The 22,297-nt window shown below is 46.0% G+C and overlaps 1 protein-coding gene across 2 annotated transcripts in view; it reads right to left on the reverse strand.

The window, feature by feature from the left end:
- hsd17b10 (hydroxysteroid (17-beta) dehydrogenase 10) overlaps positions 1-13,841 on the reverse strand; it is a 28,451-nt gene extending 14,610 nt beyond the window's left edge. Inside the window, exons 1-5 of one of the 2 annotated variants that reach the window (XM_045692201.1) lie at positions 13,644-13,841; positions 7,536-7,700; positions 5,409-5,573; positions 1,325-1,453; positions 425-533 (exon numbers count right to left, since the gene is read on the reverse strand). In XM_045692201.1, the coding sequence (XP_045548157.1) occupies positions 425-533; positions 1,325-1,453; positions 5,409-5,573; positions 7,536-7,700; positions 13,644-13,667 (592 nt within the window). In that variant the 5' untranslated portion in view covers positions 13,668-13,841. The remainder of the gene's footprint in view (positions 1-424; positions 534-1,324; positions 1,454-5,408; positions 5,574-7,535; positions 7,701-13,643) is intronic. The other variant, NM_001141614.1, reaches the window with a different exon arrangement.
- Between the last annotated feature and the right edge of the window lie 8,456 nt (positions 13,842-22,297).

The raw sequence follows: 22,297 nt of genomic DNA on the forward strand, positions 1-22,297 counted from the left end.
TCCATCCGATCAATACGCGACCAATTCCATCCGATCAATACGTGACCAATTCCATCCGATCAATACGCGACCAATACCATCCGATCAATACGCGACCAATTCCATCCGATCAATACGCGACCAATACCATCCGATCAATACGCGACCAATTCAATCCGATCAATACGCGACCAATTCCATCCGATCAATACGCGACCAATACCATCCGATCAATACGCGACCAATACAAATTGATTTGATTTATATACTGTGTGTATGTCTGTATACAGTGTGTGTGTTTATGTATGTATATACAGTGTGTGTTTCTGTATACAGCGTGTGTGTGTGTGTCTGTATACAGCTTGTGTGTGTCTGTGTACAGCGTGTGTGTGTGTGCCTGTATACAGCGTGTGTGTGTCTGTATACACAGTGTGTGTGTACTGACCGGGTGCTATAGTAACCACTCTGATGCCCATGGGTGCCAGGTCTCTAGCGATGGGTAGAGTCATTCCTACGATGCCTCCTTTAGAAGCAGAGTACGCTGCCTGGCCCACCTAGAGAGAGAGAGAGATGGGTAGAGTCATTCCTACGATACCTCCTTTAGAAGCAGAGTACGCTGCCTGGCCCACCTAGAGAGAGAGAGATGGGTAGAGTCATTCCTACGATACCTCCTTTAGAAGCAGAGTACGCTGCCTGGCCCACCTAGAGAGAGAGAGATGGGTAGAGTCATTCCTACGATACCTCCTTTAGAAGCAGAGTACGCTGCCTGGCCCACCTAGAGAGAGAGAGATGGGTAGAGTCATTCCTACGATGCCTCCTTTAGAAGCAGAGTACGCTGCCTGGCCCACCTAGAGAGAGAGAGATGGGTAGAGTCATTCCTACGATACCTCCTTTAGAAGCAGAGTACGCTGCCTGGCCCACCTAGAGAGAGAGAGATGGGTAGAGTCATTCCTACGATGCCTCCTTTAGAAGCAGAGTAAGCTGCCTGGCCCACCTAGAGAGAGAGAGACAGAGAGAGATCAAGAGAGAGAGAGATGGGAAGAATCATTCCTTCGATACCTCCAGATACCTGGCTACCTGTCCGTCACAGGCCACGGTGGCTACCTGTCCGTCACAGGCCACGGTGGCTACCTGTCCGTCACAGGCCACGGTTGTGTGTGTGTGTGCGTGCGTACCTGTCCATCATAGGCCGCAGTTGTGTGTGTGTGTGTGTGTGTGTGTGTGTGTGTGTGTGCGCGTACCTGTCCATCATAGGCCGTGTGTGTGTGTGTGTGTGTGTGTGTGTGTGTGTGTGTGTGTGTGTGTGTGTGTGTGTGTGTGTGTGTGTGCGCGCGCGCGCGTGTACCTGTCCATCATAGGCCGCTACACTAGCTGTGTTGATGATACAGCCTCTGTGTCCGTCTGCGTCGGGTTCGTTCTTCCCCATCTCACCAACAGCCAATCGGATCACATTAAATGTCCCCGCGATGTTCACCTACACACAAAGTTTTAAAGTACGTGAAATTTAAAAAATGGGTATGCTTTTAAAATCTCTAACGCTTTGTTCACACTGTAGGACTTAACGCCCACTCCAGGTGTGTGCATTGGCCAATCAGTGAGCTTTACATCCAGGCAGATTGAATAGCTGGACTAGGGGTCGTTCCTGGATCTGGCCCCTCTCTAAAGCCCTGTTCACACTGCAGGCCTTAAAGCTCAAATCACTTTGCTTTTTGGAATACTGACTGCCCAAACAACAAGTTACAACTGTAAAATGTATATAGGTTCAGAAATTCGGTGAAATAGCACAGTTGCAAATATAAATCAAACTGGATGGACATCAGAAATAGAGGAAGGACTAAAAACAAACAAAATATAACTATTGTAAAATAGATTGTGTCTGTAAAATGTGTATAAGATGTATAAACTGAAGGTAGAAGCCTAAGTGTTATTGTTTATTAGTTTAGTCCAATTGGGGGAAGGGTGGTAGGGTTTGGGGGAATAATAAAGGTATATTCTTTAAAAAGTATATATGTCTATATAGATATGTATGTATATGGATATATATATATTTACCCCAAAAATATATGGGGGATTGGAAATGATGCAGACAATTACATTGATGGAAGCAACAATCTTTCTGCAATATTAAGCTGATCCACCCCTTAGGAAGAAAACCAAGTTACAAGTGACCAAATCAGACGGTGTGTTTTCAGACAGCAGTCATCAGCTGACATGGTTATGCTAGTTGTCATAGTAATGACAGGTGTGTGAGCAGTGGCGTAGGCTGATTGGTGGTGGTGCTCATGCTTCCTGTCACTCAGAAGTTATGTATCAAGATAAGGTGACAATGACTGTCATGGACGCTTCCCAGTTGCTTTGAATGTTCAAAAAATCTGTGTCAGAACACTTTTAAAGCCTCAAAGGACAAGACGATCCAACTTTCAGTCCTTTTTAGCTAGCCACAACAGTCAACTAGCTAGCTAGGTAGCTTACTAGCACATTCAATCATTTGTTTGTAAACAATTAACAAGCTAGTTAGCTAGCACATCCTGTCAAACTGTCAACAGAGTAGCTAGCAAACAACAATTAACAAGCTAGTTAGCCAACACATCCTCCTGTCAAACTGTCAACAGAGTAGCTAGCAAACAACAATTAACAAGCTAGTTAGCTAGCACATCCTTCTGTCAAACTGTCAACAGAGTAGCTAGCAAACAACAATTAACAAGCTAGTTAGCTAGCACATCCTCCTGTCAAACTGTCAACAGAGTAGCTAGCAAACAACAATTAACAAGCTAGTTAGCTAGCACATCCTCCTGTCAAACTGTCAACAGAGTAGCTAGCAAACAACAATTAACAAGCTAGTTAGCTAGCACATCCTCCTGTCAAACTGTCAACAGAGTAGCTAGCAAACAACAATTAACAAGCTAGTTAGCTAGCACATCCTCCTGTCAAACTGTCAGAGTAGCTAGCAAACAACAATTAACAAGCTAGTTAGCTAGCACATCCTCCTGTCAACAGAGTAGCTAGCAAACAACAATTAACAAGCTAGTTAGCTAGCACACCCTCCTGTCAAACTGTCAACAGAGTAGCTAGCAAACAACAATTAACAAGCTAGTGTAGCTAGCACATCCTCCTGTCAAACTGTCAACAGAGTAGCTAGCAAACAACAACAATTAACAAGCTAGTTAGCTAACACATCCTCCTGTCAAACTGTCCACAGAGTAGCTAGCAAACAACAAAATATGCAAAATAGTCTAAAAACCACTTGAGGGCAAATAAATCAGATTTAACAGTTCAGACAAGTTGCATGGCCAGGAATCAGATTTGCATCTGATTTCAAACCACCTACGAAGGTAGTTTGCAATATGGCTTGAAATATCTGATTCCATGTGCTTTTGGGCTGGTCAGACTGCAGGAAAAATAACATTAGAATCGGATATGCAAAAACAAATTGTGATTTGAGTCACTTCTAAACTACCAATGTGAACAAGGCTTTAGATGTTAAGTCCCCTATTTGGAGGGCTGTGAGCAGTTCCGATTGACATTTGTGTACAAAGCGCTCTGTGACCGTCGTAGGGTCCCATGTGTTATAATACCAGAAAGCCCCATCTCTCTGCTGGCGAGGAGTGGCAGGTTTCAGACCCTACATTTGCATAGGGAGAGATGTCGTATTTTCTGGCCTATCCAGACAAAATGAACAATTTCATGTGCCTAAAACTCACAGCTGTGCCTAAAATAGCACATATGAAACGGGAGAGTCCAGCGGATAAAACAATACTATACAGAACAAAACACAACAATTAACAATTTTACTAAGTTGGGTTCATATACGGAAATCAGTCAATTAAAATCAATTCATTAGGCCCTAATCTATGGATTTCACATGACCAGGCAGGAGCGCAGCCATAGGCCCACCCACTTGAGAACAAGGCCCACCCAATCAGAATGAGTTTTTCCCCCACAAAAGGCTTTATTACAGACAGAAATACTCTGGAGTTTCATCAGCTGTCCGGGTGGCTGGTCTCAGAGGATCCCGCGCAGAGTTTCTGGGCTAGCATGGTTATACGTAGTCTGCGGTTGTGAGGCCGGCTGAACATACTGCAAAATTCTCTAAAACATTGGAGGCGGCTTATGTTAGAGAATTTAATATTACATTTTTTGGCAACACCGCTGGTGGACATTCCTGCAGTCAGCATGCCAATTGCACACTCCCTCAAAGCCCGAGACATCTGTGGCATTGTGTTGTGTGACAATACTGCACATTTTAGACCGGCCTTTTATTGTCCACAGCACAAGGTGCACCTGTGTAATGATCATGCTGTTTAATCAGCTTCTTGGTATGCCACACCTGTCAGGTGGGTCGATTATCTTGGCAAAGAAGAAATGCTCACTAACAGGCATATAAACAAATTTGCGCACAAAATTCGAGAAATAAGCTTTTTGTGCGTGTGGACAATTTTTTTTTTTCAGCTCATGAAACCAACAGTTTCCATGTTGTGTTTATATTTTTGTTCAATATAGATTCATCTTGCTGTGATATTCAGAGGATTTAGAGCTCTCAACATGGAAAAAAAAAAAAAATCATCGTAAGTGGAAACATCTAGGAACAACAACCTGCCCCAATGCATAGTGCCAACTGTAAAGTTTGGTGGAGGAGGAATAATGGTCTGGGGCTATTTTTCATGGTTCAGGCCCCTTAGTTCCAGTGAAGGGAAATCTTAACGCTACAGCATACAATGACATTCTAGATGATTCTGTGCTTCCAACTTTGTGGTGACAGTTTGGGGGAGGCCCTTTCCTGTTTCAGAATGACAATGCCCCCGTGCACAAAGCGAGGTCCATACGGAAATGGTTTGTCGAGATCGGTGTGGAAGAACTTGACTGGCGTGCACAGAGCCCTAACCTGAACTCCATAAAACACTTTTGGGATGAATTGGAACGCCAACTGCGAGCCAGACCTAATCGCCCAACATTAGTTCTCGACCTCACTAATGCTCTTGTGGCTGAATAGAAGCAAGTCCCCGCAGCAATGTTCCAACATCTAGTGGAAAGCCTTCCCAGAAGAGTGGAGGCTGTTATAGCAGCAATGTACCAACATCTAGTGGAAAGCCTTCCCAGAAGAGTGGAGGCTGTTATAGTAGCAATGTACCAACATCTAGTGGAAAGCCTTCCCAGAAGAGTGGAGGCTGTTATAGCAGCAATGTTCCAACATCTAGTGGAAAGCCTTCCCAGAAGAGAGGAGGCTGTTATAGCAGCAATGTTCCAACATCTAGTGGAAAGCCTTCCCAGAAGAGTGGAGGCTGTTATAGCAGCAAAGGAGGGACCAACTCCATATTAATGCCCATGATTTTGGAATGAGATGTTTGACGAGCTGGTGTCCACATCCAGTTGGTCATGTAGAGTATAAACAGTCTGACAGTAGGTTCAGTAAGCAGTAGAAAATGTCTTACAGTGATCACTCTAGTGAAGTCTTCTAGACTGTGGGGAACATCCTTTTTGAAGTTATAAGTCTTGACGGCAACGGCGATGCCAGCACAGTTCACCGCCAGGTCCAGCTTCCCAAACCGCTGCCGGGCCAGCTCCACCGCAGAACGCACATCTGCCTCTGACGTTACCTAGACAACCAGGACACACAGAGGGGCAGGGTTTAGAAGTTTCCCAAACTGTCCTGAGCAAAGTAACCCCTTCTCCTCTTTCAGGAGTAAAGGGTAGGGGTCACAGAGTAGGGTGCAGGGGTCAGCCTCAATGTGGTGTTCAATGCAGGTCTACTGTAGTCTATATGAGGTGTTCAGGCCTAAAGTAGTCTATATGAGGTGTTCAGGCCTACAGTAGTCTATATGAGGTGTTCAGGCCTACTGTAGTCTATATGAGGTGTTCAGGTCTACAGTAGTCTATATGAGGTGTTCAGGCCTACAGTAGTCTATATGAGGTGTTCAGGTCTACAGTAGTCTATATGAGGTGGTGTGCAGGCCTACAGTAGTCTATATGAGGTGTTCAGGTCTACAGTAGTCTATATGAGGTGGTGTGCAGGCCTACAGTAGTCTATATGAGGTGGTGTGCAGGCCTACAGTAGTCTATATGAGGTGGTGTGCAGGCCTACAGTAGTCTATATGAGGTGGTGTGCAGGCCTACAGTAGTCTATATGAGGTGTGCAGGCCTACAGTAGTCTATATGAGGTGTTCAGGCCTACAGTAGTCTATATGAGGTGTTCAGGCCTACAGTAGTATATATGAGGTGTTCAGGCCTACAGTAGTCTATATGTAGGGTTCAGGCCTACAGCAGTCTATATGAGGTGTTCAGGCCTACATTTTTACATTTAAGTAATTTAGCAGACGCTCTTATCCAGTAGTCTATATGAGGTGTTCAGGCCAACAGTAGTCTATATGAGGTGTTCAGGCCTACAGTAGTCTATATGAGGTGTTCAGGCCTACAGTAGTCTATATGAGGTGTTCAGGCCTACAGTAGTCTATATGAGGTGTTCAGGCCTACAGTAGTCTATATGAGGTGTTCAGGCCTACAGTAGTCTATATGAGGTGTTCAGGCCTACAGTAGTCTATATGAGGTGTTCAGGCCAACAGTAGTCTATATGAGGTGTTCAGGCCTACAGTAGTCTATATGAGGTGTTCAGGCCTACAGTAGTCTATATGAGGTGTTCAGGTCTACAGTAGTCTATATGTAGGGTTCAATGCAGGTCTAAAATGCATGAGAGTTTTTACATGAGTAAGGGCTTGACATGAATGAATGCGTTTTACTTGATCTGTAGCACCATGGGCCAAATAGGTGACTGTAGATTGTATTGTGTTGAAATAGGTGACTGTAGATTGTATTGTGTTGAAATAGGTGACTGTAGATTGTATTGTGATGAAATAGATGACTGTAGATTGTATGACACAAGAAACCACTTTACAAAATACAATTCATGATTATTATACAGAGTATTAGACAATGTAAGCTACCTGTCTGCCTACTGGCTTAATTGCATATTTAAGCCTGTATCAAAACACAACACTGCCCCTTTAATTAAGACATAAGATTTTTACCTGACTGGCTTTTCAAAGACAGCTTGAAATGTAGCCTACAGATGTTGTGTTCTTGTAGGAAACAGTAGGCTAACTTCCCATTACTGACCTATACTTATCTACAGTATAATTGGGCTAATAACTCGCTAACTAGTAAAGAAAATTAACAAAACGTGGAATCGCGCGGCTCTGACCCGATCGCGGCTCTGACCCGGCTCTGACCCGATCGCGGCTCTGACCCGACCACTCATGGGTGATTGAAAGACCGCTCGTGGGCTACCTCAGCCAATAGAATTCTACTCCGTTGCGCTTTGCCTACAACAAAATCACAGACTCAACCCTGTAAAGTTAGATTTGGTTTGTTGCATTGAAAAGGGGCTGATATAATGTTGATTCCATCACATTAAAAACATTGATCTATGTAGTGAAAACTAATGGGGTGAACTCCGTTTAGTTCAATCTCCTGCGTCTAGGCGTGGCATTTCTTCTGCGCAACAGTCCTGGAGGAGGTGCGCAGCTTAGAGGGAATATTGGTTAGGGGTGAAAGGTCAGACTCACGTCAGCGGGGGCAAAGGTGCAGCGTTCTCCGAGGCTGGCTGCCAGGGTGTGTCCGTCTGAAGAGGGAAGGTCCAGAATCACAGCACACGCACCCTGCTGCACCAACCGCTCCACGGTAGCCCGACCCAGCCCTGATGCACCGCCTGTCACCAGGCCAACCATACCCTAGGGGTGGCATGGTTTAGGTCAGCGGGACGGGACAGACAGACAGACAGACAGACAGACAGACAGACAGAGGGTGTCCAATTAAAAACACATTTTGACCAATGGGTACAATGTTATTTTGGGTAGATAATTCTCAATGAAAACCAATGGTTAAAACGACATGCGTGTCATAATCTGTTAAAAGTTATTGGAGTTTTGACTGTAGGATGACCAGCATTACAGTGACTAAATATATTATAATTGATATCTACATTGATGTGAATCACACCGTGACCAGACGGAGAGAACACACATTACACCCTATAACCAGGACCAGACGGAGAGAACACACATTACACCCTATAACCAGGACCAGACGGAGAGAACACACATTACACCCTATAACCAGGACCAGACGGCGAGAACACACATTACACCCTATAACCAGGACCAGACGGAGAGAACACACATTACACCCTATAACCAGGACCAGACGGAGAGAACACACATTACACCCTATAACCAGGACCAGACGGAGAGAACACACATTACACCCTATAACCAGGACCAGACGGAGAGAACACACATTACACCCTATAACCAGGACCAGACGGAGAGAACACACATTACACCCTATAACCAGGACCAGACGGAGAGAACACACATTACACCCTATAACCAGGACCAGACGGAGAGAACACACATTACACCCTATAACCAGGACCAGACGGAGAGAACACACATTACACCCTATAACCAGGACCAGACGGAGAGAACACACATTACACCCTATAACCAGGACCAGACGGAGAGAACACACATTACACCCTATAACCAGGACCAGACGGAGAGAACACACATTACACCCTATAACCAGGACCAGACGGAGAGAACACACATTACACCCTATAACCAGGACCAGACGGAGAGAACACACATTACACCCTATAACCAGGACCAGACGGAGAGAACACACATTACACCCTATAACCAGGACCAGACGGAGAGAACACACATTACACCCTATAACCAGGACCAGACGGAGAGAACACACATTACACCCTATAACCAGGACCAGACGGAGAGAACACACATTACACCCTATAACCAGGACCAGACGGAGAGAACACACATTACACCCTATAACCAGGACCAGACGGAGAGAACACACATTACACCCTATAACCAGGACCAGACGGAGAGAACACACATTACACCCTATAACCAGGACCAGACGGAGAGAACACACATTACACCCTATAACCAGGACCAGACGGAGAGAACACACATTACACCCTATAACCAGGACCAGACGGAGAGAACACACATTACACCCTAACCAGGACCAGACGGAGAGAGAGACAGCCTTTAGTTACAGTTACAGCGTCTACCCCCAAGCCGTCAGACTGCTGAACAGCTTCTACCCCCAAGCCGTCAGGCTGCTGAACAGCTTCTACGCCCAAGCAGTCAGGCTGCTGAACAGCTTCTACGCCCAAGCAGTCAGGCTGCTGAACAGCTTCTACCCCCAAGCCGTCAGGCTGCTGAACAGCTTCTACCCCCAAGCCGTCAGGCTGCTGAACAGCTTCTACCCCCAAGCCGTCAGGCTGCTGAACAGCTTCTACCCCCAAGCCGTCAGGCTGCTGAACAGCTTCTACCTCCAAGCCATCAGGCTGCTGAACAGCTTCTACCCCCAAGCCATTAGACTGCTGAACAGCTTCTACCCCCAAGCCATTAGACTGCTGAACAGCTTCTACCCCCAAGCCATCAGACTGCTGAACAGCTTCTACCCCCAAGCCATCAGACTGCCGAACAGCTTCTACCCCCAAGCCATCAGACTGCCGAACAGCTTCTACCTCCAAGCAATCAGACTGCTGAACAGTTCGTCAGTTAACCCTTTATTTATTTATCTTAACTGTTTTGCTTTATGCCCACTAGACTACCTACCCCCCCCCCACACACACACACACACACACACACACACACACACTAGACTCTATCTACCTACACACACACACTACATTCTACCTACCTACACACACACTACACTGACACTCCAACACACACATACGTTGATGCTACTGTTTATAATGTCACTTTACCCCTACCTACATATTACCTCCACTACCAACACTGCTGCTACTCTGTTTATAATGTCACTTTACCCCTACCTACATATTACCTGCACCACCAACACTGCTGCTACTCTGTTTCTAATGTCACTTTACCCCTACCTACATATTACCTCCACTACCAACACTGCAGCTACTCTGTTTATAATGTCACTTTACCCCTACCTACATATTACATTTACATTTAAGTCATTTAGCAGACGCTCTTATCCAGAGCGACTTACAAATTATATTAACTCCACTACCAACACTGCTGCTACTCTGTTCATAATGTCACTTTACCCCTACCTACATATTACCTCCACTACCAACACTGCTGCTACTCTGTTTATAATGTCACTTTACCCCTACCTACAAGTACATAATAATATATGGACAAACTCTTCCGAACTGTTTCAGCTGGGAAGCATGTGTACATTCATAATAATCTCATGTAGCCTAGCCTACCCTCACTGTAGCCTAGCCTCACTGTAGCCCAGCCTACCCTCACTGTAGCCTAGCCTACCCTCACTGTAGCCTAGCCTACCCTCACTGTAGCCTAGCCTACCCTCACTGTAGCCTAGCCTACCCTCACTGTAGCCTAGCCTCACTGTAACCTACCCTCACTGTAGCCCAGCCTACCCTCACTGTAGCCCAGCCTACCCTCACTGTAGCCTAGCCTACCCTCACTGTAGCCGAGTCTACCCTCACTGTAGCCCAGCCTACCCTCACTGTAGCCGAGCCTACCCTCACTGTAGCCTAGCCTACCCTCACTGTAGCCTAGCCTACCCTCACTGTAGCCCAGCCTACCCTCACTGTAGCCCAGCCTACCCTCACTGTAGCCCAGCCTACCCTCACTGTAGCCCAGCCTACCCTCACTGTAGCCTAGCCTACCCTCACTGTAGCCCAGCCTACCCTCACTGTAGCCTAGCCTACCCTCACTGTAGCCTAGCCTACCCTCACTGTAGCCTAGCCTACCCCTCACTGTAGTCTAGCCTAGCCTCACTGTAGCCTAGCCTCACTGTAGCCCAGCCTACCCTCACTGTAGCCTAGCCTAGCCTCACTGTAGCCCAGCCTAGCCTCACTGTAGCCCAGCCTACCCTCACTGTAGCCCAGCCTACCCTCACTGTAGCCCAGTCAACCCTCACTGTAGCCCAGCCAACCCTCACTGTAGCCCAGCCTAGCCTCACTGTAGCCCAGCCTAGCCTCACTGTAGCCCAGCCTAGCCTCACTGTACACCAGCCTACCCTCACTGTACACCAGCCTACCCTCACTGTAGTCTATCTGAGAGCTGTTGACTAGAGCGCAGGTGCCAAGACCATAAGGTATTGCTTCACGTGATGTATTGTTGTCTCTACCTTCTTGACCTTTGTGCTGCTGTCTGTGCCCAATAATGTTTGTACCATGTTGTTGTCATGTTGCTACCGTCTTAGGTCTCTTGTCATGTTGTGTTGCTACTGTATTGTCATGTTGTGTTGCTACCGTCTTAGGTCTCTTGTCATGATGTGTTGCCATGTTGCTACCGTCTTAGGTCTCTTGTCATGTTGTGTTGCTACTGTGTTGCCATGTTGTGTTGCTACCGTCTTAGGTCTCTTGTCATGATGTGTTGCCATGTTGCTACCGTCTTAGGTCTCTTGTCATGATGTGTTGCTATGTTGTGTTGCTACCGTCTTAGGTCTCTTGTCATGATGTGTTGCCATGTTGCTACAGTCTTAGGTCTCTTGTCATGTTGTGTTGCCATGTTGTGTTGCTACCGTCTTAGGTCTCTTGTCATGATGTGTTGCCATGTTGCTACCGTCTTAGGTCTCTTGTCATGTTGTGTTGCTACTGTGTTGTCATGTTGTGTTGCTACCGTCTTAGGTCTCTTGTCATGATGTGTTGCCATGTTGCTACCGTCTTAGGTCTCTTGTCATGATGTGTTGCTATGTTGCTACCGTCTTAGGTCACTTGTCATGTTGTGTTGCTACTGTGTTGCCATGTTGTGTTGCTACCGTCTTAGGTCTCTTGTCATGTTGTGTTGCTACTGTGTTGTCATGTTGTGTTGCTACCGTCTTAGGTCTCTTGTCATGATGTGTTGCCATGTTGCTACCGTCTTAGGTCTCTTGTCATGATGTGTTGCTATGTTGCTACCGTCTTAGGTCTCGTCATGATGTGTTGCCATGTTGCTACCGTCTTAGGTCTCTTGTCATGATGTGTTGCTACCGTCTTAGGTCTCTTGTCATGTTGTGTTGCTACTGTGTTTTCATGTTGTGTGTTGCTACCGTCTTAGGTCTCTTGTCATGATGTGTTGCTACCGTCTTAGGTCTCTTGTCATGTTGTGTTGCTACTGTGTTGTCATGTTGTGTGTTGCTACCGTCTTAGGTCTCTTGTCATGATGTGTTGCCATGTTGCTACCGTCTTAGGTCTCTTGTCATGATGTGTTGCCATGTTGTGTTGCTACCGTCTTAGGTCTCTTGTCATGATGTGTTGCTACTGTGTTGTCATGTGTTGCTACCGTCTTAGGTCTCTTGTCATGTTGTGTTGCTACTGTGTTGTCATGTTGTGTTGCTACCGTCTTAGGTCTCTTGTCATGATGTGTTGCTACCGTCTTAGGTCTCTTGTCATGTTGTGTTGCTACTGTGTTGTCATGTTGTGTGTTGCTACCGTCTTAGGTCTCTTGTCATGATGTGTTGCCATGTTGCTACCGTCTTAGGTCTCTTGTCATGATGTGTTGCCATGTTGTGTTGCTACCGTCTTAGGTCTCTTGTCATGATGTGTTGCTACTGTGTTGTCATGTGTTGCTACCGTCTTAGGTCTCTTGTCATGTTGTGTTGCTACTGTGTTGTCATGTTGTGTTGCTACCGTCTTAGGTCTCTTGTCATGATGTGTTGCTACTGTGTTGTCATGTTGCTACCGTCTTAGGTCTCTTGTCATGTTGTGTGTTGCTACCGTCTTAGGTTTCTTGTCATGATGTGTTGCCATGTTGCTACCGTCTTAGGTCTCTTGTCATAATGTGTTGCTACCGTCTTAGGTCTCTTGTCATGATGTGTTGCCATGTTGCTACCTTCTTAGGTCTCTTGTCATGATGTGTTGCCATGTTGCAACCGTCTTAGGTCTCTTGTCATGATGTGTTGTCATGTTGTGTTGCGACCGTCTTAGGTCTCTTGTCATGATGTGTTGTCATGTTGTGTTGCTACCGTCTTAGGTCTCTTGTCATGATGTGTTGCCATGTTGTGTTGCTACCGTCTTAGGTCTCTTGTCATGATGTGTGTTGTTCACAATTGTCCCAGCGTCGTCTGGGTTTGTCCGGGGTAGGTCTCATTGTTAATTAAAGGTTAAATAATAAATAACTGACTAGTTAAATAAAGGTTAAATTAATAAATAGCATAACTGACTAGTTAATTAAAGGTTAAATAATAAATAGCGTAACTGACTAGTTAAATAAAGGTTAAATTAATAAATAGCATAACTGACTAGTTAAATAATAAATAGCGTAACTGACTAGTTAAATAAAGGTTAAATTAATAAATAGCATAACTTAAAGAGAAGAAGTACATTGTGCGCTCTACGTCATCACGTTAGAAAAAGCCCTTGTTTTCTTCATGTGGATTTATGATTATTGGCATTAAAATCGTGTCGCCAGGTGGATGGAAACCTGACTTACAGCCGTCCATAACTGGCTAACTACATGCAAACCTAACTTACACCAAATAACCTTTATCCAGAGTAGGACTGTACAAAATGAACCCGACTAACTACAGTATCCTCGTTAATTCTACAGCTAAACCCCCGCTAACATGTACCGCATGATGGGACAGGAACTGAAAACACCAAAGAATCCTAAGTGACCATGTTTCTGCCACAGATAGCTACTAACCTTGATACTTCTAATGTTCGCCATGTCTCCGAGCTCTGTTCACCGGACGCCGTTACCACCGTGTCTCTGAACCGACACTGTGGTTCACCTTCTAAATAAAAGTCCCTTTGAAACTGTACATACAGTAGACTGACTGGAAAGGTGATTTCCCAAAGTCAAACACGTTTCACCAATGTCTCGCCAGCAACGCAAAAACTACTGCCGGGTCACGGAATTTCACCCATTTTCTAAATAAAAGTCCCCCATGTAATAATAGAAAAATTTCAATAGCCTGTATTTATTAATGATCTATATAAAGGTGTTTTCACACTTGGTCCCTTTCATACAATTCTTGAGAACTCTGTGTGGTACACTGCATTTTTCTGTACAGTGTGAACACTCCAGAGGAACTCAGACCTTGAAAAGAGTCCCTGAAGCAAACTGAACTGAGACCATCTTCAGAGGTGGTCCTGGATCAGTTCGCTTCAATTCCACAGTTGTGATATCACTTTCCGTGTCAACCACTGAACAAAAATATAAACGCAACATACAACAATTTCAACAATTTTACTGAGTTTGTAAGCTACTCTCCTGGGGTTTATTATGGATCCCCATTAGTTCCTGTCAAGGCAGCAGTTACTCTTCCTGGGGTTTATTATGGATCCCCATTAGTTCCTGCCAAGGCAGCAGCTACTCTTCCTGGGGTTTATTATGGATCCCCGTTGGTTCCTGCCAAGGCAGCAGCTACTCTTCCTGGGGTTTATTATGGACCCCCATTAGTTCCTGTCAAGGCAGCAGCTACTCTTCCTGGGGTTTATTATGGATCCCCATTAGTTCCTGCCAAGGCAGCAGCTACTCTTCCTGGGGTTTATTATGGATCCCCGTTGGTTCCTGCCAAGGCAGCAGCTACTCTTCCTGGGGTTTATTATGGATCCCCGTTAGTTCCTGCCAAGGCAGCAGCTACTCTTCCTGGGGTTTATTATGGATCCCCATTAGTTCCTGTCAAGGCAGCGGCTACTCTTCCTGGGGTTTATTATGGATCCCCGTTAGTTCCTGCCAAGGCAGCGGCTACTCTTCCTGGGGTTTATTATGGATCCCCATTAGTTCCTGCCAAGGCAGCGGCTACTCTTCCTGGGGTTTATTATGGATCCCCGTTAGTTCCTGCCAAGGCAGCGGCTACTCTTCCTGGGGTTTATTATGGATCCCCATTAGTTCCTGCCAAGGCAGCAGCTACTCTTCCTGGGGTTTATTATGGATCCCCGTTGGTTCCTGCCAAGGCAGCAGCTTCTCTTCCTGGGGTTTATTATGGATCCCCGTTAGTTCCTGCCAAGGAAGCAGCTACTCTTCCTGGGGTTTATTATGGATCCCCATTAGTTCCTGCCAAGGCAGCGGCTACTCTTCCTGGGGTTTATTATGGATCCCCATTAGTTCCTGCCAAGGCAGCGGCTACTCTTCCTGGGGTTTATTATGGATTCCCAGTTAGTTCCTGCCAAGGCAGCGGCTACTCTTCCTGGGGTTTATTATGGATCCCCGTTAGTTCCTGCCAAGGCAGCGGCTACTCTTCCTGGGGTTTATTATGGATCCCCGTTAGTTCCTGCCAAGGCAGCGGCTACTCTTCCTGGGGTTTATTATGGATCCCCGTTAGTTCCTGCCAAGGCAGCGGCTACTCTTCCTGGGGTTTATTATGGATTCCCATTAGTTCCTGTCAAGGCAGCAACTACTCTTCCTGGGGTTTATTATGGATTCCCATTAGTTCCTGTCAAGGCAGCGGCTACTCTTCCTGGGGTTTATTATGGATCCCAGTTAGTTCCTGCCAAGGCAGCGGCTACTCTTCCTGGGGTTTATTATGGATCCCCATTAGTTCCTGTCAAGGCAGCAGCTACTCTTCCTGGGGTCCAAACACATTAAGGCACTTACATTACACATAAGATAAAACAGTACATCATATACAATTATTATACCACTACATATCTACAATACAACATGTATAATACCACCATACAACAATATTACAATGTACAGTGCATTCGGAAAGTATTCAGACCCCTTGACATTTTCCACATTTTGTTACGTTACAGCCTTATTCTAAAATGGATTCAATTGTTTTTTCCCCTCATCAATCTACACACAATACCCCATAATGACAAAGAAAAAACAGGTTTTGAGACATTTTTGCAAATGTATAAAAAATACAAAACAGAAATATCACATTTACAGACAGTACCAGTCAAAGGTTTGGACACACATCCCCATTCCTGGGTTTTTCTTTATTTTTACTATTTTCTACATTGTATTTTATATTTGAGATTCTTCTAAGTAGCCATCCTTCTGCCTTGATGACAGCTTTGCACACTCTTGGCCTTCTCTCAACCAGCTTCATCAGGTAGTCACCTGGAATGCATTTATATTAACAGGTGTGCCTAGTTTCCTTCTTCATGCATTTGAGCCAATCAGTTGTGCTGTGACAAGGTAGGGGTGGTATACAGAAGATAGCCCTATTTGGTAAAAGACCAAGTCCATATTATGGCAAGAACAGCTCAAATAAGCAAAAGAGAAACGACAGTCCATCATTACTTTAAGACATGAAGGTCAGTCAATCCAGAAAATTTCAAGTGCAGTCACAAAAAACCATCAAGCGCTATGATGAAACTGGCTCTCATGAGGACCGCCACAGGAAAGGAAGACCCCAGAGTTACCTCTGTTGCAGAGGATAAGTTTATTAAAGTTACAAGCCTCAACTGTTCATCAACTGTTCAGAGGAGACTGTGTGAATCAGGCCTTCGTGGTCGAATTGCTGCAAAGAAACCACTACTAAAGGACACCAATAAGAAGAGACTTACTTGGGCAAAGTAACATGACCAGTGGACATTAGACCGGTGTAAATCTGTCCTTTGATCCGATGAGTCCAAATTAGAGAATTTTGGTTCCATCCTCCATGTCTTTGTGAGATGCAGAGTAGGTGAAGGGATGATCTCCGCATGTGTGGTTCCCACCGTGAAGCATGGAGGAGGAGGTGTGACGGTGTGGGGGTGCTTTGCTGGTGATACTGTCTGTGATTTATTTAGAATTCAGGGCACACTTAACCAGCATGGCTACCACAGCATTCTGCAGCGATACGCCATCCCATCTGGTTTGCGCTTGGTGGGACTATCATTTCTTTTTCAACAGGACAATGACCCAACACACCTCAGGCTGTGTAAGGGCTATTTGACCAAGAAGGAGAGTGATGGTGTGCTGCATCAGATGACCTGGCCACAACAATCACCAGACCTCAACAAAATTGAGATGACTTTGGGATGAGTTGGATCGCAGAGGGAAGGAAAAGCAGCCAACAAGTTCTCAGCATATGTTGGAACTCCTTCAACACTGTTGGAAAAGCATACCAGGTGAAGCTGGTTGAGAGAATGCCAAGAGTGTGCAAAGCTGTCATCAAGCAGGTTTTCATCAAGGATTTTTCTGTTCTTCGCTCCGTTCATCTTTACCTCGATCCTGACCAGTCTCTCAGTTCCTGCCACTGAAAAACAATTCCACAGCATGATGCTGCCACCACCATGCTTCACCGTAGGGATGGTGCCAGGTTTCCTCCAGACATGACACTTGGCATTCACGCCAAAGAGTTCAATCTTGGTTTCATCAGACCAGAGAATCTTGTTTCTCATGGTCTGAGAGTCCTTTCGGTGCCTTTTGGCAAACTCCAAGCAGGCTGTCATGTGCCTTTTACTGAGGACTGGCTTCCGTCTGGCCGCTACCATAAAGGCCTGATTGGTGGAGTGCTGCAGAGATGGTTGTCCTTCTGGAAGATTCTCCCATCTCCACATGTGGAACTCTGGAGCTCTGTCAGAGTGACCATTGGGTTCTTGGTCACCTCTCTGACCAAGGCCCTTCCCCCCGATTGCTCAGTTTGGCCGGGCGGCCAGCTCTAGGAAGAGTCTTGGTGGTTCCATATATACAGGAGGTACCGGTACAGAGTCAATGTGGAGGCTATATACAGGGGGGTACCAGTACAGAGTCAATGTGGAGGCTATATACAGGGGGTACCGGTACAGAGTCAATGTGGAGGCTATATACAGGAGGTACCGGTACAGAGTCAATGTGGAGGCTATATACAGGGTGTACCGGTACAGAGTCAATGTGGAGACTATATACAGGGGGTACCGGTACAGAGTCAATGTGGAGGCTATATACAGGGGGTACCGGTACAGAGTCAATGTGGAGGCTATATACAGGGGGTACCGGTACAGAGTCAATGTGGAGGCTATATACAGGAGGTACCGGTACAGAGTCAATGTGGAGGCTATATACAGGGGTACCTGTACAGAGTCAATGTGGAGGCTATATACAGGAGGTACCGGTACAGAGTCAATGTGGAGGCTATATACAGGGTGTACCGGTACAGAGTCAATGTGGAGGCTATATACAGGGGGGTACCAGTACAGAGTCAATGTGGAGGCTATATACAGGGGGTACCGGTACAGAGTCAATGTGGAGGCTATATACAGGAGGTACCGGTACAGAGTCAATGTGGAGGCTATATACAGGGGGGTACCGGTACAGAGTCAATGTGGAGGCTATATACAGGGGGTACCAGTACAGAGTCAATGTGGAGGCTATATACAGGGGGTACCGGTACAGAGTCAATGTGGAGGCTATATACAGGGGGTACCGGTACAGAGTCAATGTGGAGGCTATATACAGGGGGTACCGGTACAGAGTCAATGTGGAGCCTATATACAGGGGATACCGGTACAGAGTCAATGTGGAGGCTATATACAGGGGGTACCGGTACAGAGTCAATGTGGAGGCTATATACAGGAGGTACCGGTACAGAGTCAATGTGGAGGCTATATACAGGGTGTACCGGTACAGAGTCAATGTGGAGGCTATATACAGGGGGGTACCAGTACAGAGTCAATGTGGAGGCTATATACAGGGGGTACCGGTACAGAGTCAATGTGGAGGCTATATACAGGAGGTACCGGTACAGAGTCAATGTGGAGGCTATATACAGGGGGGGTACCGGTACAGAGTCAATGTGGAGGCTATATACAGGGGGTACCAGTACAGAGTCAATGTGGAGGCTATATACAGGGGGTACCGGTACAGAGTCAATGTGGAGGCTATATACAGGGGGTACCGGTACAGAGTCAATGTGGAGGCTATATACAGGGGGTACCGGTACAGAGTCAATGTGGAGGCTATATACAGGGGGTACCGGTACAGAGTCAATGTGGAGGTTATATACAGGGGATACCGGTACAGAGTCAATGTGCGGGGGCACAGGTTAGTCGAGGTAATTGAGGTAATATGTACATTTAGCTAGAGGTAAAGTGACTATGCATAGATAATAACAGAGAGTAGCAGCAGCGTAAAAGAGGAAGCGGGGGTGGGCAATGCAAATAGTCTGGGTAGCACTTTGATTAGCTGTTCAGGAGTCTTATGGCTTGGGGGTAGAAGCTGTTTAGAAGCCTTTTGGACCTAGACCTGGCGCTCCGGTACCGCTTGCCGTGCGGTAGCAGAGAGAACAGTCTATGACTAGTGTGTCTGGAGTCTTTGACAATTTTTAGGGCCTTCCTCTGACGCTACCTGGTGCAGAGGTCCTGGATGACAGGAAGCTTGGCCCCAGTGATGTACTGGGCCGTACGCACTACCCTCTGTAGTGCCTTGCGGTCAGAGTCCAAGCAGTTGCCGTACCAGGAAGTGATAAAACCAGTCAGGATGCTCTCGATGGTGCAGCTGTAGAACTTTTTGAGGATCTGAGGACCCATGCCAAATCTTTTCAGTCTCCTGAGGGGGACTCAATCGAGAACCCTCCGCCTGGGACCTCATTCATAACCGACATCACCACGGTGGGTAACCCCCATATCCACCCTCACACCTGTAACCCCCACATCCACCCTCACACCTGTAACCCCCACATCCACCCTCACACCTGTAACCCCCACATCCACCCTCAGACCTGTAACCCCACATCCACCCTCACACCTGTAACCCCCACATCCACCCTCAGACCTGTAACCCCCACATCCACCCTCACACCTGTAACCCCCACATCCACCCTCAGACCTGTAACCCCACATCCACCCTCATGAACCCCACATCCACCCTCAGACCTGAACCCCACATCCACCCTCAGACCTGTAACCCCCACATCCACCCTCAGACCTGTAAACCCACATCCACCCTCAGACCTGTAACCCCCACACTCACCCTCAGACCTGTAACCCCCACACCCACCCTCAGACCTGTAACCCCACATCCACCCTCACACCTGTAACCCCCACATCCACCCTCAGACCTGTAACCCCCACATCCACCCTCACACCTGTAACCCCCACATCCACCCTCAGACCTGTAACCCCCACATCCACCCTCAGACCTGTAACCCCACATCCACCCTCAGACCTGTAACCCCCACATCCACCCTCAACCCCACATCCACCCTCAGACCTGTAACCCCCACATCCACCCTCAGACCTGTAACCCCCACATCCACCCTCACACCTGTAACCCCCACATCCACCCTCACACCTGTAACCCCCACATCCACCCTCAGACCTGTAACCCCCACATCCACCCTCAGACCTGTAACCCCACATCCACCCTCAGACCTGTAACCCCCACATCCACCCTCAGACCTGTAACCCCCACATCCACCCTCAGACCTGTAACCCCCACATCCACCCTCACACCTGTAACCCCCACATCGACCCTCAGACCTATTGGCCTTATTGCTTAATCATAGCAGTCAAACGAGTTAAACCGACATCCACTGATGGAAAATTATCTGCCGAGTTTAATAAGGGCAAATGATATTTTCTCTTGCCACAAATTCAAATTCCTTTATTATGTCGTCATAGCTTGCAATAATTATTATTTTGAGGAAACCACAATGTTGCTTCTAACATTGTCCCGTCATTTTTAGCTAACTGGTATAGTCGTTGTGCGTTCTCAATGGACGTTCTGGTGCTTTCGTGAACTCGCTCTGGCTATCTACTCTGATTTCAGAGCACTGAGCTCAGAATAATGAATATAGGAGCTCTCAACACCAGTTGAACGGCCGGTGTCAGTTAACGTCGTCAAAAAAGCATAATGAAATTGTTGCCAGCAACAGTTAGTCACCAACGCTCTGGATAACATGAAAACAGCCTAACCAGCTCTGCTAGGGGGAGTAAAATGGTCAGAGTGGTCACTCTCATTTGTGTCTGGAAGTAGCTAGCCAGCTAGCCAACGTTAGTTTGGGTTATTGACTGCGGTTGTGAGGTCACATCAACAGTACTCCTCGGCCCGAATGTCCAGTGTGCCCCCGCGAGAGCCAAACGCTCTGAATTTACAAACGGACAATCTGACAAAGCTCTGAATTTATGAACACAATCTGGCACTCCAGATTGGAGCACACCGGATCCCGGATTGCACCTCCGGTTCCTTTTTTTTATTTATATTTTTTAAAAGATTTGTATTAACAACAAATCAATACAGGAAGTACATGTGGGAACACAAGTATATATAAATAATACACAAAGGACAATTGGGCTAGGGGAGGGGCTGGGGGCGGGGCGGGGCTAGGGGAGGGGATACAATATCCTGTTACACAGGGACCTTAATTAAGGGACATACAGACACTTATCATTCTAACACATTTTTTGTTAGTCGAGTACTTAATTGTCTTAAAATACAGTTCAATTTCATTTTGTAAGGTAAGATAATGTGGTGTTTTGTTATAAGGAATTCTTATCATTTTACAAGGTCCCTGTAAAGATTTTGCAATTGTTTTAGATGCCATTCCCTCAGGTGTTGTTTTATTATTCAGGAACATGTCAAGGCCTGACCCTCAGAGCCTACCTTCCATTAACCCTGTTGACTCATCATTAGGAACAATTTGTTTCTCTTTTGGTCCATTCAACAACAGAGCGATACCAAGCATTTAACAGTTGGCTCACCAATAGGATATTATTTACCAGTTGGCTCACCAATAGGATATTATTTACCAGTTGGCTCACCAATAGGATATTATTTACCAGTTGGCTCACCAATAGGATATTATTTACCAGTTGGCTCACCAATAGGATATTATTTACCAGTTGGCTCACCAATAAGATATTATTTACCAGTTGGCTCACCAATAAGATATTATTTACCAGTTGGCTCACCAATCGGATATTATTTACCAGTTGGCTCACCAATAGGATATTATTTACCAGTTGGCTCACCAATAGGATATTATTTACCAGTTGTCTCACCAATAGGATATTATTTACCAGTTGGCTCACCAATAGGATATTATTTACCAGTTGGCTCACCAATAGGATATTATTTACCAGTTGGCTCACCAATAGGATATTATTTACCAGTTGGCTCACCAATAGGATATTATTTACCAGTTGGCTCACCAATAGGATATTATTTACCAGTTGGATCACCAATAGGATATTATTTACCAGTTGGATCACCAATAGGATATTATTTACCAGTTGTCTCACCAATAGGATATTATTTACCAGTTGGCTCACCAATAGGATATTATTTACCAGTTGGCTCACCAATAGGATATTATTTACCAGTTGGCTCACCAATAGGATATTATTTACCAGTTGGCTAACCAATAGGATATTATTTACCAGTTGGCTCACCAATAGGATATTATTTCGGAACCAATATTCTAAAAACAAAGAAGTAGT

Source organism: Salmo salar, chromosome ssa13 (genome assembly GCF_905237065.1).
Source record: "Salmo salar chromosome ssa13, Ssal_v3.1, whole genome shotgun sequence".
NCBI classification, from domain to species: domain Eukaryota; kingdom Metazoa; phylum Chordata; class Actinopteri; order Salmoniformes; family Salmonidae; genus Salmo; species Salmo salar.